General features: G+C 45.2%; 1 protein-coding gene across 2 annotated transcripts in view; it reads right to left on the bottom strand.

The window, feature by feature from the left end:
* Positions 1 to 23144, bottom strand: part of P2RX1 (purinergic receptor P2X 1) — a 141442-nt gene that overhangs the window by 90172 nt on the left and 28126 nt on the right. For both annotated transcript variants that reach the window (XM_088447037.1, XM_088447038.1), the window contains exon 2: positions 1235 to 1382. In XM_088447037.1, coding sequence (XP_088303163.1) covers positions 1235 to 1382 — 148 coding nt within the window. The remainder of the gene's footprint in view (positions 1 to 1234; positions 1383 to 23144) is intronic.

Here is a 23144-nt window from a genome sequence, read left to right as displayed (position 1 = left end):
GACAGACACTAAATTAGTAAAAAGAGGATCGGAGGTGAGAGCAGATTAGGTGAGGAAGTAGAGCAGGGGGTTCGGAGAAGGAATTAGTGTAGAAGGAGAAAAGTGGGAGTAGGGTTTTGGAGTAGAAGAAGGTGGGAGATGAGTTTGCAAGTTGGGAAAATAGGAAGGCTGGAAAGTAGTAGCAGTAGTAGTAGGAGTCAGAGGTCTGGTAGGCCAGAGAGGTCTGGGAATAAGTGATGAGTCTGTGAGTACGAGGGTGTGCTTGGCAGACAAAAACATAATTACTTTACTTTTAATTACAGCAATGTTTTTGTGTAGTTCTGCAAATCAAGAATGATATCAGTCTTTTTCTATGTAAAGATTAACTTGATTTAAAATTGAATTTCCACACTAAAGAAACTTCCTCTATTGGACAGGGTGATCGAGTAAAGTGCCCCCTCCCTAAATGCCACACTAAACCACTGTACTTCACTTTAAACGTAAGGAGAGAAAAACAACAAAAACATTTCCTGTTGCCATACTCTGGAAAACAACACAGAACCATGTCCTTTATGCTGATCTTTGAAGATGATGATTCTAATCACCCTATATATTGAGGGCCAAGCTTTGCTGAAATACTGTATGCAGTATCCATTTCTTATTTGCTAGGCATGGCTAGATATATTAATGTACACTTTTGGTGGGCTGTGTAGGGCTGTGATCACAACCACAATAGGATTTATTTACACAATTCACCACCTCATTTAAGGAAGGGAAAAATAGAAGGAAAAAATCAGGTGTTCATCCAGCTCAAAAAAAGTTAATAAAGATACAAAATGGTTACAATGAAAAGATTGAAACAAACTATTGTTCCCAACCAGCAACAGCCGGTTAGGGATCATCAGCAGCTAGGAAAACTCTGCCGCTGCTCCTACAGATATGTCCTCGCTCATCGTTGCCGCATGCATTGCGGCATGTGAATTGACGCGTACGCGTAAGCCACAGTGCGCCAGGCCGCGGCAGCATTCGCACCATGCAATCCTATGAATCGTGGTAGCTGGCGCACGACTCGCTGCAAGTAGTGGCGGCTGCAGCAATGAAGCAGGACACATCTGTATATGAATTGCTGCAAGATGATCTCATATGCAACTTGAATCACGAGATACAGATACGCTGTAAGTATTATAAATAATTGTATAAGGACATTTTTTCTGTAATTTAAAATAGTTGCAAATCACTGCAGAACAGTTCTTACCTGTGGGGGAAATACATAGTCAGCGACGTCCCAGATTTCTGTGCCCATGTTCTCAATATTGGTAACTGCTATGCCTTTAAATTTAATGGAGACAGAGCTGATGATGTCATCTACATCCTGGTACCCTTTTTCATACAGAAACACCCATCTAGAATGAAACAATTAAACAGTGTCATTTGCATTGTACATTTTAGTTATATAACTACACATGTTGATGTAATCTGTAATTTTACAAGACATATTTGTATATTTTAGCATTTTTATTTATTGGTTTGTATTTGTGACTAGGTACACAGCAACAGACTTTCTACTTTAATACATAAGCACTATTTCTGTGACCTTGTGGTTAGTGTGAGGATTTCCTTACCCACCACTCTCCATTGATGTGGTCAGTAGCATTTAGTGGTATTTGGTGCATATTTTTAACCAATTTTTAACCAATTCTATTATTTTTATTGCATACTTGCCTACCCTCCCGCGACCTGCGGGAGGCTCACGATTTTTCGGGTAACCCCCTGCACACCAGGAAAAGTAGGCACTTCTCCCGCATTCTACCCACTTCCTAGTGAAGTGGGCAGAATTGGGGGGGAAGTTTCTCATGGATCGGTGGGACCGTAAGTAGCGATTCTAGGAGAATCGATTCTATGAGAATCTCATTATTTGGTCCTGCCTCCTAGTCAAATATGCCTGATTTGCGGCATTTTCCCGTGATGAAGCGGGGCTTACTATGCTAATCATCTGGGTCCGCCCCCACCAGCATCTACTCTATGGTCAACTCCCGGAGAGGAGAATGTGAATGTCGGCAAGTATGTTTTATTGGCAAATTGGTGGTCTCCACTTCCCTAGGGATTCCAGCCCTGGGCTGACCTGTCTAGGGCTGGTTGACATTATGTAAGGAGGAATCCAAGCTGTGTATGTCCCCCTACTATAGTGTCACTAGCCACGGTTGGTTTAGCCTAGTTCTGGTTAGTGAGGAATAGGTTTACAGCCTAATCCTAGGGATGGTTATCATTGTGAGGGTGACCACCACGCTGACTTTTTTCTGTACTTTTACCATTTTCACTATCCACTGAAGCAAATTATAAATTAACTGCTTTCTTAGCTGTAGCCAGGGGCTCCAGTCAGTACCCAAGCCTAGAACCCAGGTCTCAGCTGTTAAAACGAGCAACCCACAGCCAGTTGTGTGTTTTGGTTGCGGCGAGCCAGGTCATGTGCATCGGGACTGCCCAAAGCAGGGTGAGCTGATGGACTGCAATGCGGGTAAAACAACTTGACCGGTGCTCAGCGTGGCTGCTGGAAGCATTTCCCCGGTGGAGACTACCTTGTTTCGTTTGATGGTGCAAGTGGAAGGCCGGGAGATCTGGGCCTTAGTGGATACTGGCAGTGAATTAACTATCATCTCTGCAAACCTGATTCCACCAGGGGCTGATCAGGTGCTACCCCCGGTAAAGGTTGTATGTGTACATGAGGATGTAGTAGAATGCCCCCGAGTGCACGTCCCGGTAGTGATAAAAGGGCGATCTCTGACCAGCCTAGCCATTGATCCTAGGTCAGGATTTTCCGTTACTACAAGAGGTGGTTACTTGGTATGTTGACAGCAGATGGACCACGTCAGAAGTGTCCCAAGAGCCAAGCTCTGCAGTATCCCAAAGTTTGGTGGCTGTAACACCCTTCTTGGCCAGTGAGCAGCAGGAGGGAAATGCGACCGAGGCACAGTAGAATCCCATCGGCAAGGAAGTGTCTTTACAGGACTTTAACCAAGACCAACAGAATGATGGGAACTTGATAAACACATTTGAAAATGTTGTAGAAGTAAATGGTAAAGAAATTACGGTTTTACCAACAGAAGGTGCCCCATACTTTGCATTGAAAAATTATTTGTTATATTGTGTAACATATTTGCAGGGTAAGAAAGTAGACCAATTGTTGGTTCCCCGGAAACACGTGCAGTTGGTGTTGAGGGAGGCACATACACGCCTGTGGTGTGGCCATTTAGGGGAGGAGAAAACTCTCCAGCGTATTCAGGGCCTGATTCAGCAGTGCACGCTAGTGTACTGCTGAACGCAGATGTTTGGGAATCTGCGCAGGTGCCAGACCCTTTCTGAGCATGTGCAGAACAGGTCTGTGAGTCCACTTGCAAACTGGCAGCAGACTGTCAGTGATTGACAGTCTGCTGCCATTTGGGGCGGGTAGGGAGTGGCGACAGCCTCCGTTACCCTAAACGGAGGCGTGTCACCACCGTTGGAGGGGAGGGAAGAGGCCAGGATCTCTGTCGGGTGATGGAGATTTCCTGGCCTCTACCTGTAAACTGCGGCGGCCGGCTGTGAGACCCTATGGGTCACCGCAGCCGGCCAATGGTATGCAGATTAACCGATGCTGCATTGAACAACGCAGCTCGGTTAAGTAATGCACAGGGGGCGTGATGCCTTTTGCTGCATTACCATATCTGCATATGCCTCAGTGCAGCTTTGCAATTACGATCCTTACAGAATCAGGCCCTCAGTTAAGATTCTTTTGGCCAGGCATTCATGCAGCAGATCCTAATATCGTTCAGTTTGTGACCCAATTGTATGGCTGGTTAAGTCAGTTTGCGTCACTGCTATGTGAACATATGGACAGAGCTCAGCACGGTCAGAAATGCAATTTCAATGTTACCACAGTCAACCAATCTTTCAAACCAGGAGACCAGGTACTAGTGCTTGTGCCTACTACTGAAAGCAAATTGTATGCTCAATGGCGAGGCCCTTATGAAATCATAGAGGCAGTGGGACCTGTAAACTACAGGGTACAACAGGAGGGTAGAAGGAAAGAGGCACAAATTTACCATGTATATCTATTAAAACACTGAAAGAAAGTGCCAGTCAGCCCTCTTTAGTGGCAAAAAACCCCCAAACTGTCACGTACCTATTGAGGTCACCCTCAGTCTTAGCCAAAAACAGGAAGTGGTGAGTTTAGCAACACAAAACCAAAATGTATTCTCGGCTATTCCGGGAAAGATCCAAATCATACAGCATGATATTGTTACTCTTCCCGGGGTGATAATAAAGCAGAGACCCTATCGCATACCTGAGGCAAAACGGGAAGCAGTAAAATGAGGGGTGGAGGAGATGCTGCACTTAGGGGTCATAGAGGAGTAAAACAGTGAATGGAATAACCCCATTGCCTTAGTGCCTAAGCCTTCGGAGGCTTTCAAATTCTGCAATGACTTTCGCAAGTTAAATAAAGTTTCTCAGTTTGAATCTTACCCTATGCCCCGGGTTGACGAGCTGGTGGAGAATCTAGCAAAAAGCCAGTATCTCACCACTCTTGATTTGGCAAAAGGGTATTGACAGATTCCTTTGACTGAAGCTGCTAAAGCAAAAACAGCCTTCTCTACCCCAGATGGCTTGTTCCAGTACAAAATGCTGCCTTTTGATTTGTATGGAGCCCTAGCAACTTTCCAGAGGGCTATAAATAAGTTACTTCTGCCCCACAGGTAGTATGCAACTGCATATTTAGACAATATTGTCATCTTTAGCTCTGACTGGGAGTCACACCTACCAAAGGTAGAGGCAGCGTTACAGTCTTTATGGGCACATGGGTTTACTGCTAACCCTGAAAAATGTGCCATTTGAATGGTGGAGGCGAAATACTTGGGATACATCGTAGGCAGAGGACAGGTTAAACCTCAACCCTGGCATTCCAAATGCAGCAGATACCTGCAAAATGCACACAAACCGCCGAGCGACAGTGGAGAATATCACACTCTCAGGCAGATTTTCTCAATTTCAAATTCCTGCTGTCATCCTACAGTGCTGCCCTTTCCCTCTCTAAACAGTCATATTTCAAGAATCTCATCTCCTCCCAGTCCTCAAATCCCCAGGATCTCTTTTCCACCCTCAAGTCCCTCCTCTGCCCATCCCCTCCTCGTCTCCCCTCCTTGCTCTCTGCCATTGACTTTGCTACCTATTTCACATCTAAAATTGATTCCATACATCACGACATCATATCTAACCAGTCCCCCAGCTCTCCACCTCCTCCTTTCCCGGATCACCCCTCCCCATCCATTTTACTGACTCTGACATCCATCTCCCCTGTGACTGGAGGGGAAGTTAAGGCCCTTACCCAGTCCCCCCCCTTCCACCTCTCCCCTCGACCCTATCCCCTGCCGCCTCCTCCGCTACCTCTCTCCTTTTGCCTGCTCCCATCTTTCCCACCTCCTTAAACTCTCCCTCTCTTCTGGCACTGTTCCTTCTGCATTCAAGCATGCCCTTGTCCCCCCCATTTTTAAAAAACCTAACCTTGATCCTAACAATCTCTCTAACTACCAACCAATCTCTCTACTCCCTTTTGCCTCCAAACTCCTTGAGCGTATTGTTTACAACTGCCTCACCACATTTCTTTCCTCCCACTCCCTCCTTGACCATTTTCAGTCTGACTTCCGTTCTCTCCACTCCACTGAAACTGCCTTCACGAAAGTCAGCAACAACCTCCTTGCTACCAAATTCAAGGGCCACTACTCTTTGCTCATTCTCCTTGACTTCTCTGCTGCTTTTGACACTGTGGACCACCCTCTACTGCTGCATATCCTTCACTCTCTTAGTCTACATGACACGGCTCTCTCTGGCTGTCCTCTTACCTCTCTGACTGTTCCTTCTCTGTTTCCTCTCATGACTCCTCCTCCTCCCCACAGCCTCTTACAGTAGGTGTACCCCAAGGTTCTGTTCTTGGACCTCTCCTATTCTCTCTCTATATATCCTCTCTAGGTAAACTCATCAGCTCTTTTGACCTCCATTATATCTATGCTGATGATACTCAGATCTACCTTACCTCACCTGATCCTTCCCCCTCTCTACTGACTCATATCTCCAACTGTCTCTTTGCTATCTCTTCCTAGATGTCCCAGCAATTTCTCAAACTTAATATATCTAAGACTAAGCTGATCGTCTTCCCACCCTCCCACATAACATCATGTCCCCTTATTTCTTTATCAATAGATGGCATAACTATCTCATCAAGTCCCAAAGTGCATTGTCTTGGAGTCATCCTGGACTCTTCCCTCTCCTTCAAACCACATATTCACAACCTCTCGCAGTCCTGTTGTTTCCATGTTTCCATCTCAAGAATATTTCCAAGATCAGACCCTTTCTCACCCAGGATGCCACCAAAACCCTCATACATTCACTGGTCATCTCCAGATTGGACTACTGTAACTTCCTCCTATCTGACCTCCCCAAATCCCATCTCTCTCCTCTCCAGTCTGTGCTCAATGCTGCTGCTTGGCTCATCTTCCTCTCCAAATGCTCTACATCTGCCTCCCCTCTCTTACAAGCCCTCCACTGGCTCCCCCTCCCTTTCAGAAACCAATTCAAGGTTCTCACACTCACTTTCAAAGCCCTCACCCAGTCCTCTCACTTTTACATCTCTGATCTCATCTCCCTTCACTCTTCTGTCCGCCCTCTTTGTTCACTTAATACACGCCGCCTTTCATGCCAATTGATTACTTCCTCCCACTCCCGCCTCCAAGATTTTGCCCACGCTGCTCCACACCTTTGGAACTCCCTCCCTCTCCCCATCAGACTCTGCACCTCTCTACAATCATTCAAACAAACTCTTAATAAACACTACTTCATTAAAGCCTTCCAGCTCTCATCCTAACTTACTGCTACATCTTCCTTCCACCCCGCCTACCCCATCTGTGTCACTCCTGTTTGTCTGACCCTCCCTTAAAGAATGTAAGCTCTTTAGAGCAGGACCCTCTACCCTCTTGTGCTTCTCCCTACTGTAATTTAAATTATCTCTTACTCCCCACTAGGGCAACTAACACTTGGCTGCTTTGTGGGTGTTAAAGTCGCTAATATAGCAATGTTTATTATACATGTCCGTGTCCTGCATTGTATTGTATTGTATTGTATTGTAAGTCACTGGTTACTTATTTGTTCATGTACTTTGTAAGGCGCTGCGGAACACTTTTGGCGCCATATAAATAAATGATAATAATAATAAAGTGGAAGCAGTTCTCACCTGGCCTAAACCCAAATGTAAATCACAACTCAGAACATTCCTTGGTCTGGTGGGTTACTACCGCATATTCATACATGATTTTGCCACCAGAGCGGCTCTACTGACTGAGTGCCTTAAGAAACAATCACCAGACCAGATAATGTGGTCCAGGCCAGCAGAGACTGCTTGGCAGAATTTAAGACGATCCTTGTGTGTAGAGCCTGTTTTGCGAGCACCAGGCTTAGGAGCAGTCCTTTGCCAGGAGGTAGATGGGGAGGAGAAGCCTATACTCTATCTTAGCCAGCAGTTGCTGCCCAGAGAACGCAAGTACTCAACTGTGGAACAGGAGTGCTTGGCGATTAAGTGGGCAGTAGAGTCACTAAAATATTATTGGTTGGGTTGAGAATTCCGGGTAATCACAAGTCATGCTCCATTACAGTGGATGTACACAAACAAAAGGTGAATATCTGGATGACCCGCTGGTTTTTGACTTTACAGCCATTCAAATTTGAGGTGCAGCATCGGAACAGCACCTCAATGCTGATGCCCTTTCCAGAATGTTTGTGGGTCCCGAACCTCCGAGCAACCATATGGTGAAGCTAGGGGAGGAAGAGGGGGTGCAAGGCGAGCTCTGGAAAGTGGTAGAGGATTGTGTTCCCGGTCGGATAATGCAAATAAAGGTGGGCGAGGCAGAGAGCACGCCTGAAAAAGTTTTAACTTTCGGGAGGTGAATGGACAGGTCTAAGGACAGTCAGGGTTGGGGGTTTGAATGGGCGTGTCTAACAATTTTGGGTGGAGCTTTGCAATGCCGCTGGAGGTAATAGGAAAAAAAAATCCTGTCAGCACTTTCTAGAGACTACCCTACACTGGTTCATGTGGGCCTATTTTCATTGGGGGCCTGTAGCTGTAGCTCCACCCGCCTCATTGTTAATCGGGCCCTGCCTATGATGTGCTTTGTTTCAAAGAGTCTCCGATGTCAAGTGGAATGTAAAGTGAAAAGAGTTATTATCAGTTTTATAAACTAAATACTTTCAGCTAAATAGTCTTACATTTATACTTTTTACCCCACATCTATTTAAAAAAATAATCTCTGTCTAATCATACATTTAGCTCAAGGTCTAATCCAATTCTAACCATAAATATTATATCTGAAGCTCTATGCAAGTCTAATCATTGACCTACCTGAAAATAATCCAATGTGTTCGGAATCGCCAAATCAGGCATCTAGGAATCGGGGAATTGCGACAATTTATTGCTGATGTATAAGGGCTATTAGTCTAAGCACCATTTCCCAAATTGTGCGCAGTGGCACTTTACAGGGGTGCCGCAGCCTGGTGTCCTAGTATGGCCTCAACTGAAATGATTTGGGCTGGTATGTTATTAGTCTGGTAGCCCACTGTTTTAGCCATAGCTACAGTGTGTGGCCATTTACACAGCGAGAGCTGCAAGCTCTGCCCCCTCCAATCTCCTCCTCTGTGTGCTGCTTCCTCCACAGAGTCCTGACTCCACAGCATCCTGTCAGAGGGTCAGAATTAGTGGTGAAAAAGGAAAATTAACTGCACTTAAAAATATGCCCAGTATGGATGTGTAATACACTTTGTGTCACATTAGAATGAAAATAATGATAATCAAAAAATGCAATAAAAAACAAGGTATTTTAATAATAAAGTTATAGCTGTGTGGTGTTCAATAGAGTATTTGAACACCACACCGCTATTACTTGCAGACAGAATACTTTCCATGTGACCGCTTGTTTTCTCTCCCTGGATCACCGCTGAATACAAGGACTCGGGAAAAAAACAGAATGAGCCAATGAACGGACCGCAGTAGAGGCACGGCTTGGATAATCTCCGCCCCCCCCCCCCCCTGCTCACTATATGTGCACGATTCTCTGGCACAGGGATGGAGAGTGCAGCTACAAGTGAGTTCCAGATACAGCCACATCATTTACCAATTTGCTGGTCGTTTAGTAAGTGGAGCTACAAATGTGATCCAATAATATAGTGCTGCAACACATTTATAACATTCTAAATACAACTGGATCATTTAAGAAGGAGAAAACGTCACTATACGTTCATAACTGCACTGGATAAAAAGAGACAATTTTCTTTGAACCTCTAATAAAAGGTAAAGCAATATATAAGGTGCAGTCTCATAGAAGTGACATGAGAGCCCTTCTTAATACAGGGATATGAAAACAGTGGGTCTTTAATAATCTACATACAAGATAATATATGGAATTAGACTATTGGTGGTCCGATATATGCTTTTCAATTGCACAATTTACCTAAAAAAAATAAATTTTCTTGAAGAGATAATCTGGATATATTGGCCCTCATTCAGAGCCGCTCGTTAGCGGCAGTACGCTCGTTCCGAGCGATGTTTGCACATCTGCGCATGCGTACGGTTTTTAGTACGCATGCGCGAACCAGTCAGTGCGGCCAAAAATCGTTGGTACGCAATATAGCGAGTGCCTGCTATTTTGAATGACAGAATGAGGAGTATGTGGGTGGTAACAGGGGAAGGTGCTTGAAAATGGGGAGTGGAGATCCGAACGCAGGCGTGCTTAAAGGTCAAAACGGGCGTTTTATGGGTGTGTATATTTAAAACAGCAGCGTCATTGTTCACGTCACTGGGTTATTTTATAGCCTGAACTGCTCGCAAATTTGTGGTAGCAAACACCAACCACAAGAATAGCGAGCAGTTCATACGCTGGTCGATGTACTCGATTAATCTAATAAATAGCGGACATGACGTAGGATGCGAGCGGCCAGGGGGCGTTTTTAACAAATAAACGAGCGTATGTTTTGCTCGCTCGTCCAGACTTAGAGGTGTGAACAGACTACAATGTGCGTACGGATCATTTGAATAGCCACCCCTTGTTTTTAAACGAACGACCGCAAATAGCGAACGGCTCTGAATGAGGGCCATTGTTTCTTTGAACAGTCGGACGCGGCTGTAAAGATTTAACAGAAAACATTTTTTACATTTATGAGTATACAGCCACGAAGTTCTTAGCAGTAAGTTTTTAATTGAATATATATTCTTTTTCTATTATAATTTAAGAAGAGAAACATTGTTTCATTCTTTTCATGTGTTTATTGTTTCTATTCATGTTGTCAATGTGCATGTTTGGAGCATTTCTATGAATAACACACTTTATTATTAAAATACCTTGGTTTTTTTAATATGGTTCCTGAAGAAACAGGTCAAAGTCCCCAGTGTCGTTTTACTTCTGCTACTATTTTTCATGGGAATGTTGGAAGATTCGTAAATTTTGGGGCAAAGTAATGTTTTTTATAAATTACCTGTTCTCTCTGCAATTATGCGCAGATCCATTGGCTTTGTTATGCTCTAATTTTGACAATTGGTCTCTATGTCCGCATAAGAAGATATTGCTCCCTCTGCTTACTACTATTATAGCGGTGGCGACAAAGGTCATAATGCAAAATTGGACAGTGGAAACCCCCCCTTTCTTAAGTTCGGTTAAATGTTTGCTTTTGCAATTATTGTACTATGATTGGTGAGTGACTTTACCTGACATCAGTGGCGTAACTAGGGCATGGCGAGCAGGGTACGTGCCCTGGGCGCCATGGGACCAGCGGCGCGGGGGGTGCTGCCTTCCACGGGACGGGCCTGCCCTAGTTAGCCAGTGTAGCGCCAACCGCAGTGTGTGCGGTCAGCGCTACACATTTACACAGGACCGGCGCTAGGCTTCCAGCGCCGGTCCTGTGCTGCACAGCTGAGCCCCTCCCCCTGAGCGCTTGCCCAATAGCGCCAGGAGGAGGGTGGCAGGCGGGTTCAGACTGTGCTAACACACACACATCGCCACCAGCACGGTAGCGATGTGTGTGTTATTCAGCAGCCAATGAGAGTCAGACAGACTCTCATTGGCTGCTGTTGCACACACATCCTCCGCCAGCGCTGGCGGAGATGTGTGTGAATCAGCAGCCAATGAGAGTCAGATAGACTCTCATTGACTGCTGCGCGCCCACTGCAAGAGCCGGGCTTCTATCCGGCTCCTGCAGTGGGTAATGGGAGAGACGTCATGAGGTCATGATGTCTCTCCCGTAATGCATAGCGCGCCAGCCCGGGAGGACTGACGTGTGGCGGTGGGAGCGGTGGCCTGAACAGGAGCGTGGATTCAGGTAAGTGTTTTTTTTTATTTATTTTTTTGAAACTTGTGTGTCTGCACTACGGGGAGGGGGGGCTACTACTACTAGGGACACTATCACTTGGGGGGGCTACTACTACTGGGGACACTATCACTTGGGGGGGCTACTACTACTGGGGACACTATCACTTGGGGGGGTTACTACTTCTGGGGACACTATCACTTGGGGGGCTACTACTACTGGGGACACTATCACTTGGGGGGACTGCTACTACTGGGGACGCTATTACTGGGGGGGCTGCTACTACCGGGGACACTATCACTTGGGGGGCTGCTACTACTGGGGACACCATTACTGGGAGGGGCTACTATTACTGGGGACACTATTACTGGGGGGGGGGTGCTACTACTGGGGACACTATTACTGGGGGGGCTGCTACTACTGGGGACACTATTACTGGGGGGGCTACTACTACTGGGGACACTATTACTGGGAGGGGCTACCACGACTGGGGACACTATCACTTGGGGGGGCTACTACTACTGGGGACACTATCACTTGGGGGGGCTACTACTACTGGGGACACTATCGCTTGGGGGCTTCTACTACTGTAGACACTATCACTTGGGGGGCTGCTACTACTGGGGACACTATTACTGGAGGGCTGCTACTACTGGGGACACTATCACTTGGGGGGGCTGCTACTACTGGGGACACCATTACTGGGAGGGGCTGCTACTACTGGGGACACTATTACTTTGGGGGGTGCTACTACTGGGGACACTATTACTAGGGGGGGCTGCTACTACTGGGGACACTATTACTGGGGGGGCTGCTACTACTGGGGACACTATTACTGGGGGGGCTGCTACTACTGGGGACACTATTACTGGGGGGGCTACTACTACTGGGGACACTATTACTGGGAGGGGCTACCACGACTGGGGACACTATCACTTGGGGGGGCTACTACTACTGGGGACACTATCACTTGGGGGGCTGCTACTACTGGGGACACTATCACTTGGGGGGCTGCTACTACTGGGGACACTATCACTTGGGGGGGCTGCTACTACTGGGGACACCATTACTGGGAGGGGCTGGTACTACTGGGGACACTATTACTGGGGGGGTGCTACTACTGGGGACACTATTACTGGGGGGGGGGCTGCTACTACTGGGGACACTATTACTGGGGGGGCTACTACTACTGGGGACACTATTACTGGGAGGGGCTACTACTACTGGGAACACTATCACTTATGGGGGCTACTACTACTGGGGACACTATCACTTGGGGGGAGCTACTACTACTGGGGACACTATCACTTGGGGGGCTACTACTACTGGGGACACTATCACTTGGGGGGCTGCTACTACTGGGGACACTATTACTGGGGGGGCTGCTACTACTGGGGACACTGCATCAGGAGGGGAATGTCTCCTGGGGGGGACTACTACTGGTGGCACTATTTAAGGGGCTTACTACTAGGGGATCACTACCGGGGGCACTAAATAGGGAGGACCACTACAGGTGGCACTGTATAAGGGGCACTGGATAGGAGGGGGAATCACTGCTGGGGGCCTGCATAAGGGGGACCACTATTGGAGGCACTGAATAAGGGGAACTAATGAGGGGCTGCATAAGGGGGACCACTACTGGGGATACTGCATAATGGGCACTACTATGGGCCTGCATAAGAGGGACCACAACTGGGGACACTGCATACTGGGGGTACTGTATAAGGAGCACTACTGGGGTTAAGTTGAATATGGAAAGTAATGTGATGATAAAGGGGTGTGTCATTTTGACACGCCCCATTTTTAGGTGACCATGCCCATTTTTCGCTAAGCGCGCCGAAGTCGCGCGCACATAGGGGTGGCGGGGGCCTCAACTTTTACATTTGCCCTGGGCTCCAAATACCCTAGTTATGCCACTGCCTGACATAGAGAAGGAGGTCATTAAGTTCTATAGAAAATGGAGCTTCTTTATTGATAAGCTGGATCGACATAAACAAGCGCCCATATTAAAATTCTTTGAGTCAAGTAACTGGTATTTATACAGACAATTGTCTTAAACTGTAATACAATTGAAATGCAAGTGAAGCCTCCCCTTACCTCCCCCCCTTCTTTCTTCCCTTCGTCTTCCCCTTTCCCACTTCCCTCCCCATTTTATTGTTTTTCTTAATATGTATTATGATTTTGGGTATGTTTATTTCAGTCATGCTGTAAATTTACAATTTGACTATATATTAAGATTCTTTGTTTGCTTTTTGACAAATATGTCCTGTAAGCGTATTTTTATATTGACTTTATGTCTCCCTGCTGTATGGGGTTTACCCCCCCTTTTTTATGGATGTATATGTCTGTTATTTTCTATATCTGTGAATTGTTATGCATATATATATATATTTTTTTTCTTTCTGAAAATAAAATAAAAATGTTTTAAAAAAAAACAACTTGTTTTTTATTGCATCTTTTTGATTATCATTATTTTTTTTATTCTAATGTGACAGACAGTGTATTACACATCCATATTGAGTATATTTTTTAAGTTCGGTTAATTTTCCTTATTATATGTTATTGGTTTGCAACCTTAATTACCGCAGCTGGGAAATTGCCAAGTGGTTAGAAATTGGGTCAGTATAAGTTTATTGTTCCATTTTTAAACACCAGAGCTATATAGATTTTATTCAGATTTAGTGGTGGTGGAGCCGCTATGAAGGGTCCACATCAGGTCACACTTGGATGTTGTGTAACATTGCCATCCAGGAAGGGTGAGTGAAATTGATTTTATTTTTTTTCCAGGCCTGTTGTTTTTCCTTGACACCTGCATTTTACACCAGTTGGTGAATTATAACTATTCTACACTGCCTGTTAAAATACAGAGAAAAATTGGTTAAATACTGGATACTGTGAGGAGTATGTATCTAATGGTGTGACTCCTCACAAGTATATACAAGGGATATCTTCTACCACTACCTAACCAGGATTTGTTTGGAACTCTATGATCCTTGAATGGACTATATGGACTTTTTTGACCACAAATTATGGCAGTTTTTCTATCTGACAATTTTTTAAATGATGTCAAGATATATGAGGGTGAGTCAAAAATTATCTGCACACTTTCAGAGAGGACAAATACATTATTTTTTGACATAATCTCCCTGCTTTTTAAAACACTTTGTCCATCTGTCAACAAGCTTTCATATTCCCTCATTAAAAAATGTTTTAGGCTGAGCTGCGAGCCATGAATGCACCGCTATCTTCCCCTCTTCATCAGACGTGAATCTTCATCCTCTTAGGGCTTCTTTCAGGGGACCAAACAGGTGATAGTCCAATGGGGCAAGATAAGGACTATAGGGAGGATGTTTTAATACCTCAAAACAACGTTTTTGGAGTGTGCCGACAGTATAAACAACGGTGTGCAGACGTGCATTGTCATGCAACAACACAACACCCTTGGATAGTAGTCCTCTGCATTTTGTTTGAATTTTTGGCTTCAGCTCTTCAGTGAGCATCTCACTGTAACGAGCACTGTTGATTGTTGAACCTTCTTCCTGATAATGTTCCAATACTGGCCCTTGAGAATCCCAGAAAACTATAAGCATCAATTTTCCAGCTGATGGTTGAATTTTCAACTTTTTCTTGATCGGCGATTAAGGATGTTTCCATTTCATACTCTGACGTTTACTCTCAGGCTCACTATGTCTCCTCACCAGTAATGATTCTTTTTAAGAAACTTCCATCTTCCGTACAGTATCGGTCCAAATTTTGTTTGCAGATGTCCAAATGCTTCAGTGAGTTGTTTTGGTACCCATCTTGCACAAACCTTTTCGAAAGCTAAGTCTGTCATGGATGATTGCATAGGCAGAGCCATGGCTGATTTGCAAATGTTCTCATTAGTCGTGGACGTGGACGGGCGTCCAGCTCCTTTTTCATGGCTGACACTTGTGCAACCTTCTTTGAACTTCTCTATCCATTCATGCAAGCTTCTTCGCGACAAAACACTTACTCCATACTGTGCACAAAGTCTTTGATAAATATCGGCACCAGACACACCCTCAGACCACAAAAAACTAATCACTGCACGCTCCTCTTCTTTCGTGTATATCACAAGTGAGGCAGCCATTTTTTCTTGCACTGCAGTCACAAATTAACTGATCAAAACAGCACAGCAGTGACTGGGGGACAGCAATCTAGTACGGAAAGCGTTGATAAGAGAGTGCGGTCTAAAGAAGTTCTAATATAACTGGAGTTCAGATAATTTTTGACTCACCCTCATAGTTATAACTCTGATTTAATTGAACTGTGATCTAATTTGTATAAATATACAAATTAGATCACAGTTCATATATATTTATTTACACTACATTCTCCAAGATAAAATATGAATAGTGTAGAATGCATCATTTGTTGTATATCATTATTAACATAATTTAAATAATTCTATTCTGAGGTGTATGTGATCTAAGGGATAAATTTACTAAGATTCATGTTTGCCCGTATTTGCATATACGGGCGTATTTTGTCATTTTTACAAACACAGGAATTTACTTAGGAAACAACGGGAGAAATTTCTGTATCTTTAGAGGTGATCACGGACGATTTTGAAGTTAAAATGCACCCGAAAATACAACTAGAAATGCATACACCATCATCTGAACATAGCAGTACTTTTCATAGACAAGAATACAACACAGGAATTTACCAAAAATCGTGATTATAATCACAGGTGTAACAAAACCAAAGACCAAAGTGTAAAAATAGACCTTACAAATAGACCCCCTCCTGAGCAGTGTGTCTAGCAAAGACTTGCACAGATCAGTGTGATCCGTGTATGGACTGCCTTTTTCTGTTAAATATTAGGTTAATTTAAAAAAAAAAATTGATGTGCCGCATTCTCCCCCCAAGTATAACCAGCCCCGGGTTCCTGAGTCAGTCCTGGTTCTAAAAATACGGGGGAAAAAACTTGTAGGGTTTCCCCATACTTTAGGAAACAGCACTGGGCTCCCAGAGCCAGTCCTAGTTTGAAAAATAAGGGAAAAAAGTGGCGTGGGGTTCCCCCTATTTTTAAAACCAGCACCGGACTCAAATCTAGCCGGGGTGTAATTCCACAGCCAGGGGACCCTTTCACCGGTCCTCCCCGGCCTAAGCATTAATACCCCAAGCTAGTCAGCCCAAGCTGGGGATCTCAGGGGAGGTGGGGACTCCCCCAATACGAGAGCTTGGTAAATTCCCGATTATATTAAAAAAAAAATACTCCCGATTCTGATTGTTCCTACCTGTATTTAAAAACGGACAAACACGGGCAGGACACGATTTTTAGTAAATTTACCCATAAGAGTTTAATTAAAATAAAAATCTGTAGAGAGAATTGTTACTGGTTTGGGTATTTAAGTTTACACCAAACACCAGTAGCACTTCCTAATAGATCATTGCTGCTTGTAATCCCCTAAAGTATCTATCAGGTAAACTGGGCTCCACAGTATGCACATATCTTGCTGAGTGCATGACAATATTTTACCTATTACCTGCAATACCTATTTATTCTTAGTAATTAAACAAGTATTACCTGCAATACCTATTTATTCTTAGTAATTAAACGCTTGTTTAATTACTAAGAATAAATTTGTGTCATTATAAAAATGGAAAATTAACATAATAAATATGGTTGAATACAAAAGGGATTTATATTTTATAGACTCCATCTTGTTTTTCATATGTATAAATTAGTAAAGTTACCTTTACTTTACATATTCTGTTAGTTGTAAGAAAGAATGTCTATTCTTATTTAAGTTAATTGGAAAATAGAATGTGTCGAACATAACATATTTTATGAACACAATTAAATGTTGTTAATCATATTTCTAATTGCATTCACATACAGTGGGGCAAAAAAGTATTTGGACAGCCACCGATTGTGCAAGTTGTTGCACTTTACAAGATGAGAGAGGTCTGTAATTTCCATCGTAGGTACACTTTAACTGTGAGAGAAAGAATCAGAACAAAAAATTCTGGAAATCACATTGCATGATTTTTAAACAATTTATTTGTATATTCTTGCTGAAAATAAATATTTGGACATTCAAAAAGTTAAACTCAATACTTTTTAAAGTAACCTCGGTTGGCAATTACAGTGGTCAAACGTTTCCTGTAGTTCTTGACCAGGTTTGCACACACTGCAGCAGGTATTTTGGCCCACTCTTCAATGCAGATCTTTTCTAGATGTGTCATGTTTTGGGGCTGTCGCCGGGCAACACAGACTTTCAACTCCCTCCACAGATTGTCCCCTCCCCTATTCAAATATATGCGATCCACGGGATTACCCACACAAGATAACTGTGGTGCACTGAGTGACAAGCATAGTGAGCGATTCCATCAAGACATTTCAGCAATGGAACAAAGATATCAGGGTAGGTGAATCACTACGGTTGGACAGTGACAAGAAATGCCCCAGAAGAGGAGGACAAGCGACAAGCAAAGAGAAAGCACCCCCATGAATAGGCCACTATATTAGATAGTACTTTCGTATGCTGTATGTTTGTTTCGTATGCTGTATGTTTGTTTCGTATGCTATATGTTTGTTGCGTTTTGTGTTATTTGTGATTGATTGAATTAAAACAACTGTTATTTATCTTTTTCTCTTATCTTATATTTATTTATTTTTCTATCAAGAAAATATCAGATTATTTTAAAATAGCTTTTCACTATGACTATATTACTAATGTACATACAGTATAGTGCAAGTAGTCTAGCACAAAAAATAGAGCTAGTAAAAACATTCTGAAATCATTTTTCTTGACCTCAAATTAGTAATGTATGACTATTTTTATAAAGGAAACAAATTAAAAGTATTAATTTGTTGTACAGTGTTATTATTGTTAGCTCACGAGATGGTGATAAAAAGGTTGAGAAACCTGAAGTTGACAATTAAAGACAAATAACTTAAATAATGTGAGGGTCTATTCATCATAAATTATGTGGAGATAATTAAAATTAAAACTCGCATTGAGTTGTACCTAATTACCGGAGAAATCAATCAATTCTCCACATAATCATCAATCAAAAATATACCTTTCCTTGCCTGCTCTAAGTTAACGAAGCTGCAACCAGTGCTACACATGCACCTCTTCCGTTCATGCGCAGCACTGATTACAGCTGTTAATTGAATATAATATATAAATATTTTTTTATTTTTCAAAGACTTTTCTATGTTCTCCAACACAGTGCGCCGGAGGGGGCGGAGGACCTTTTCACAGCCGCTGAAAGCAGGTATGTATATTGCTAGGGCCAAAACTAGGATATCTGTCACCCGGTGCAAGGCAGCAATTTTGCGCCCCCTCCCTTCCTGTACCTGAAGTTAGTCCTTGCTCCTCCAAAAGGCAGTGTACTACTCAGAAGTCCCTGGTATAGTGACTTACATTATTCCACATACCATAATGCCCATTACACATTATGCCACACACTGTAATGCCTATTACCAAAGTGCCACTTACATATTTGCCCGACACCATTTTATACCCCACAGTAAGGCTTCTAATTCCTTTAAAATTACCTGCTCGTTGCCAGGGGTTACATGCTCCTTGCCATGGGGTTTCATGCTTGTTGCCATGAGGTTTCATGTTTGTTGCCAGGGGGTTTCATGCTTGTTGCCATGGGGTTTATGCTCATTGCCATGGGGTTTCTGCTTGTTGCCATGGGGTTTCTGCTTGTTGCCAGGGGGTTTATGCTCTTTGCCAGGGGTTACATGCTCGTTGTTAGGGGTTACATGCTCGTTGCCATGGGGTTTATGCTTCTTGCCATGCGGTTTCATGCTCGTTGCCAGGAGGGCTTTATGCCCGCTCGTTGCCAGGGGGTTTATGCTCATTGCCAGGGGATTTCACGGGAGAAGATGCAGCTTTCAGCATCTTCTCCCGGCAGCGGCAGTGTTCCCGGTGCCGGGAATGCTGTGTGCATTGCGCTGGCCTAACAGACACTAGAGGTCCAGTAGGACCTCTAGCACCTGTCTCCTAGGCGGCGGCCATGTTTGGATGGCTAATCCGCATGGAATTTGCTGAAAACGGCTATCCAAAAATGGCCACCGCCAAGGAGGAGTCAGACACTAGCATACCTCCCAACATGACCCTCTCCAGGAGGGACACAATGCTCTGGTCCTGGACTTCCCTGGTAATTTATGATTGCTGGTGGCTCCAGAGGTGGGGCTGCAGCACAGTCCAAAATTCAAATAGGGGAGTCACACCATCTGCCAGTGAGTCCCAGCCAGTGATGTTTGGCAGCGGTTGAAATGGCAGTTGGTGTGGCTCCCCTATTTGAATTTTTAACTGTGCTGCAGCCCCGCCTCATACCAGGGAAGTCCAGGACCAGAGCATTGTGTCCCTCCTGGAGAGGGTCATGTTGGGAGGTATGCACTAGAGGGCCAGTAAGGACCTCTAGCATTTGTCTCCTCTTTCACCCCCGGCACCTATAGCCCCCCCCCTATTGCGCTGCTACACAAGTTGTTGTGTAAATGGCAGCTTGTGAAGCCTTACGGGAGTTGTACGCCATCTGAGGTATTTTTGGTATCCTATTATAGATAAAGGGTCTGATTCAGAGATGTACACAAACAGATGGTTTGCACACATTTCAGATATTTTAGGGCCTGCGTATGTCGTCTCTGTTTTCCGGGAGTGATGAGGACGCAGATTTCCTGGCCTTGCAGGCTGCCAGGAACCGGCCTGGCTGAGTAAGTCTCATCTTACACAGTTCCACATGCCTGGCCAAAGGAGTAAACATCATGACCGATGGTTGCAATGGTGATCCGAGGCAGTAATTACGAACCCTGCATCGCTGATGCAGCAAGGAGGAATCTTTTTCCTACAGGCACCTCCTGCTGCATTTACAGTTGAATTTTACCGAATGCTCAGCCGCTTCCTTGCTGCTGTGCATTACCGTCCATCTCTGAATCAGGCCCAAAGTCAGGCTGCTATAACCTTGGTTCACCTTCTGAGGAATGATGAATAGTCTTCATCCAACGGCTGATCATCTCCTGGCAGTGCCTCCAACCAGACCTCAGACTGTTTACCAATTATCAACTAGGGGTTGGCTTGGGATAGGCCCTTCTCCCTTTGGAATAAGGGAGTTTTGGCTTTCATATTACAAAAAATAGACACCAATAAACACAAATTAATATGGACCAAAGAATGGTTATAATTATTATTCAGGGTGAAGAAAAATGGATAGGTCCAGGCAAACACTATATCATATAAATTGGATACACAATACCAGGGCCGGATTTCCCACTAGGCATCCTAGGCGCTCGCCTAGAGCCTGGCGGCACCCAAGGGGCCCATGGATGGGCCCCTTTGCCCGAAGAAATTACATGATCACAGCGCTCCCAGAGGAGCACTGCGCGAGTACCACGTGACGTCATGATGTCACACGGTCCCGCCTCCACTCCCAGAGAGCCTCCGGGCAGACTGTATCACTGTGATACAGCTGCCTGAGTAAGAGCGCCGCAGCGCTCAGGAGGGTTCCCGCCGACGTCGCTGCGAGACCTGTCCCCCGCCGCCAGTCTTCTGCTGCCACTGTTGGAGCCACCAGGACCAGGTAAGTCTAAGTGGGCGGCTGTGATGGAGGGGGCTATTAGGAGAGGCTGTGATGGAGGGGGCTATGAGGAGAGGCTGTGATGGAGGGGGCTATGAGGAGGGGCTGTGATGGAGGGGACTATGGGGAGGGGCTGTGATGGAGGAGCTATGAGGAGAGGCTGTGATGGAGGGGGCTATGAGGAGGGGCTGTGATGGCGGGGGCTATGAGGAGGGGCTGTGATGGAGGGGGCTGTGATGGAGGGGGCTGTGATGGAGGGGGCTGTGATGGAGGGGCTATGAGGAGATGCTGTGATGGAGGGGGCTATGAGGAGGGACTGTGATGGACGAGGCTATGAGGAGGGGGCTATGAGGAGGGGGTTATGGGGAGGGCCTGTTATGGAGGGGCTATGGGGAGGGGCTGTGATGGAGGGGGCTATGGGGAGGGGCTGTGATGGCGGGGGCTATGAGGAGGGGCTGTGATGGAGGGGGCTGTGATGGAGGGGGCTGTGATGGAGGGGCTATGAGGAGATGCTGTGATGGAGGGGGCTATGAGGAGGGACTGTGATGGACGAGGCTATGAGGAGGGGGCTATGAGGAGGGGGTTATGGGGAGGGCCTGTTATGGAGGGGCTATGGGGAGGGGCTGTGATGGAGGGGGCTATGGGGAGGGGCTGTGATGGAGGGGGCTATGAGGAGGGGCTGTAATGGAGGGGGCTATAAGGAGGGGCTGTGTGGAGGGCTGTGATAGAGGGGATATGAGGAGGGGCTGTTATAGAGGGGCTGTGAAGAGGGGATATGAGGAGCTGTGATGGAAGGGGCTGAGATGAGGGGAGGTGTGATGGAGGAGGCTATGAGGAGAGGCTGTGATGGAGGGGGCTGTGATGGAGGGGCTATGAGGAGAGGCTGTGATGAAGGGGGCTATGAGGAGGGGCTGTGATGGACGGGGCTATGAGGAGGGGCTATGAGGAGGGGGTTATGAGGGGCTGTGATGGAGGGGGCTATGGGGAGGAGCTGTGATGGAGGGGGCTATGGGGAGGGGTTGTGATGAGGGGGCTATGAGGAGGGGCTGTGATGGAGGGGGCTATGAGGAGGGGCTGTGATGGAGGGCATATGAGGAGGGGCTGTGATAGAGGGGCTGTGAAGAGGGGATATTAGGAGCTGTGATGGAAGGGGCTGAGATGAGGGGGAGTGAGAGGAGCTGTGATGGAGGGGGCCTTGAGTAGGGGCTGTGATGGAGGGGACTGAAATGTGATGGAGGGGCTGTGATGAGGGGGATATGGGGACTGTGATGACTGGGGTTGTGGTGAAGGGCTGCGATGAGAGGTGCTGGGCTGCGAGGGGCTCCATGAGGGGGTAATGAGTGAGCTGGGATGAAGGTCCGCTGTGAAGAGGGGATATGAGGAGCTGTGATGGCGGTGACTGTAATGAAGGGGATTGAGAGGGGATGTGATGGAGAGGATATGAGGGGCTGTGATTAGGGTAGTTTGAGGGAGTGGGGCCCCAAACTGGTATCCTGCCTAGGACCCCATGAGGTCTAAATCCGGCTCTGCACAATACATATAATAACATTAATTCCTAACCTTGTCCCTTAGGTTATAATGAAACACAAACTTTATTAGAAAGATAAATAACTTATTTCCACTTCCTAAACACACATTTTGTTCACTTAACCTATCCCTACCTACACCACACATATGAGGGTCAAATACCCCTTCCCTCTTTGTTTTATATCTGGATATACTTCCTTCCTTTATTCATCTCTCCTATTCCTTTCCCTTCACCTGAAACCCACCATTCAATCAAACTGAATGCGCCTTACTATTGATACAAAGGTGTATATTTACTAAAGTGAGAGTTTTTAGAACTGGAGATGTTGCCCATAGCAACCAATCAGATTCTAGCTATTATCTTCTAGAAGGTGTTAGTTAAATGTTAAGTAGACTGTGATTGGATGCTATGGGCAACATCTCCACTTCTAAAAACTCTCACTTTAGTAAATATACCCCTAAGAGTACCAAATTGTTTACAGTACACTATACAAAACATGCAAAAATATTGATATAAAAAATTAAAGAAGTCATAAATAGTAATGTACAATTCAACTAGTCCTTAATGGTACATTGGTGCACATAGATTCAGATGCAAATGCGTGCTTGATTACAAGGCTGCTGATGAGTCTACTATTTAGTATAGGTAATCTAATCTAATGGTCCAAAAATTATCCAAGTATTTTCTAAGGAAGGTTCTG

This window comes from Taudactylus pleione, unplaced genomic scaffold (assembly GCF_031769625.1).
Source record: "Taudactylus pleione unplaced genomic scaffold, aTauple2 ptg000411l, whole genome shotgun sequence".
Lineage (NCBI taxonomy): Eukaryota > Metazoa > Chordata > Amphibia > Anura > Myobatrachidae > Taudactylus > Taudactylus pleione.
Note: the sequence above shows the minus strand (reverse complement) of the source record. Positions and strands in the feature narration are given on the sequence as shown.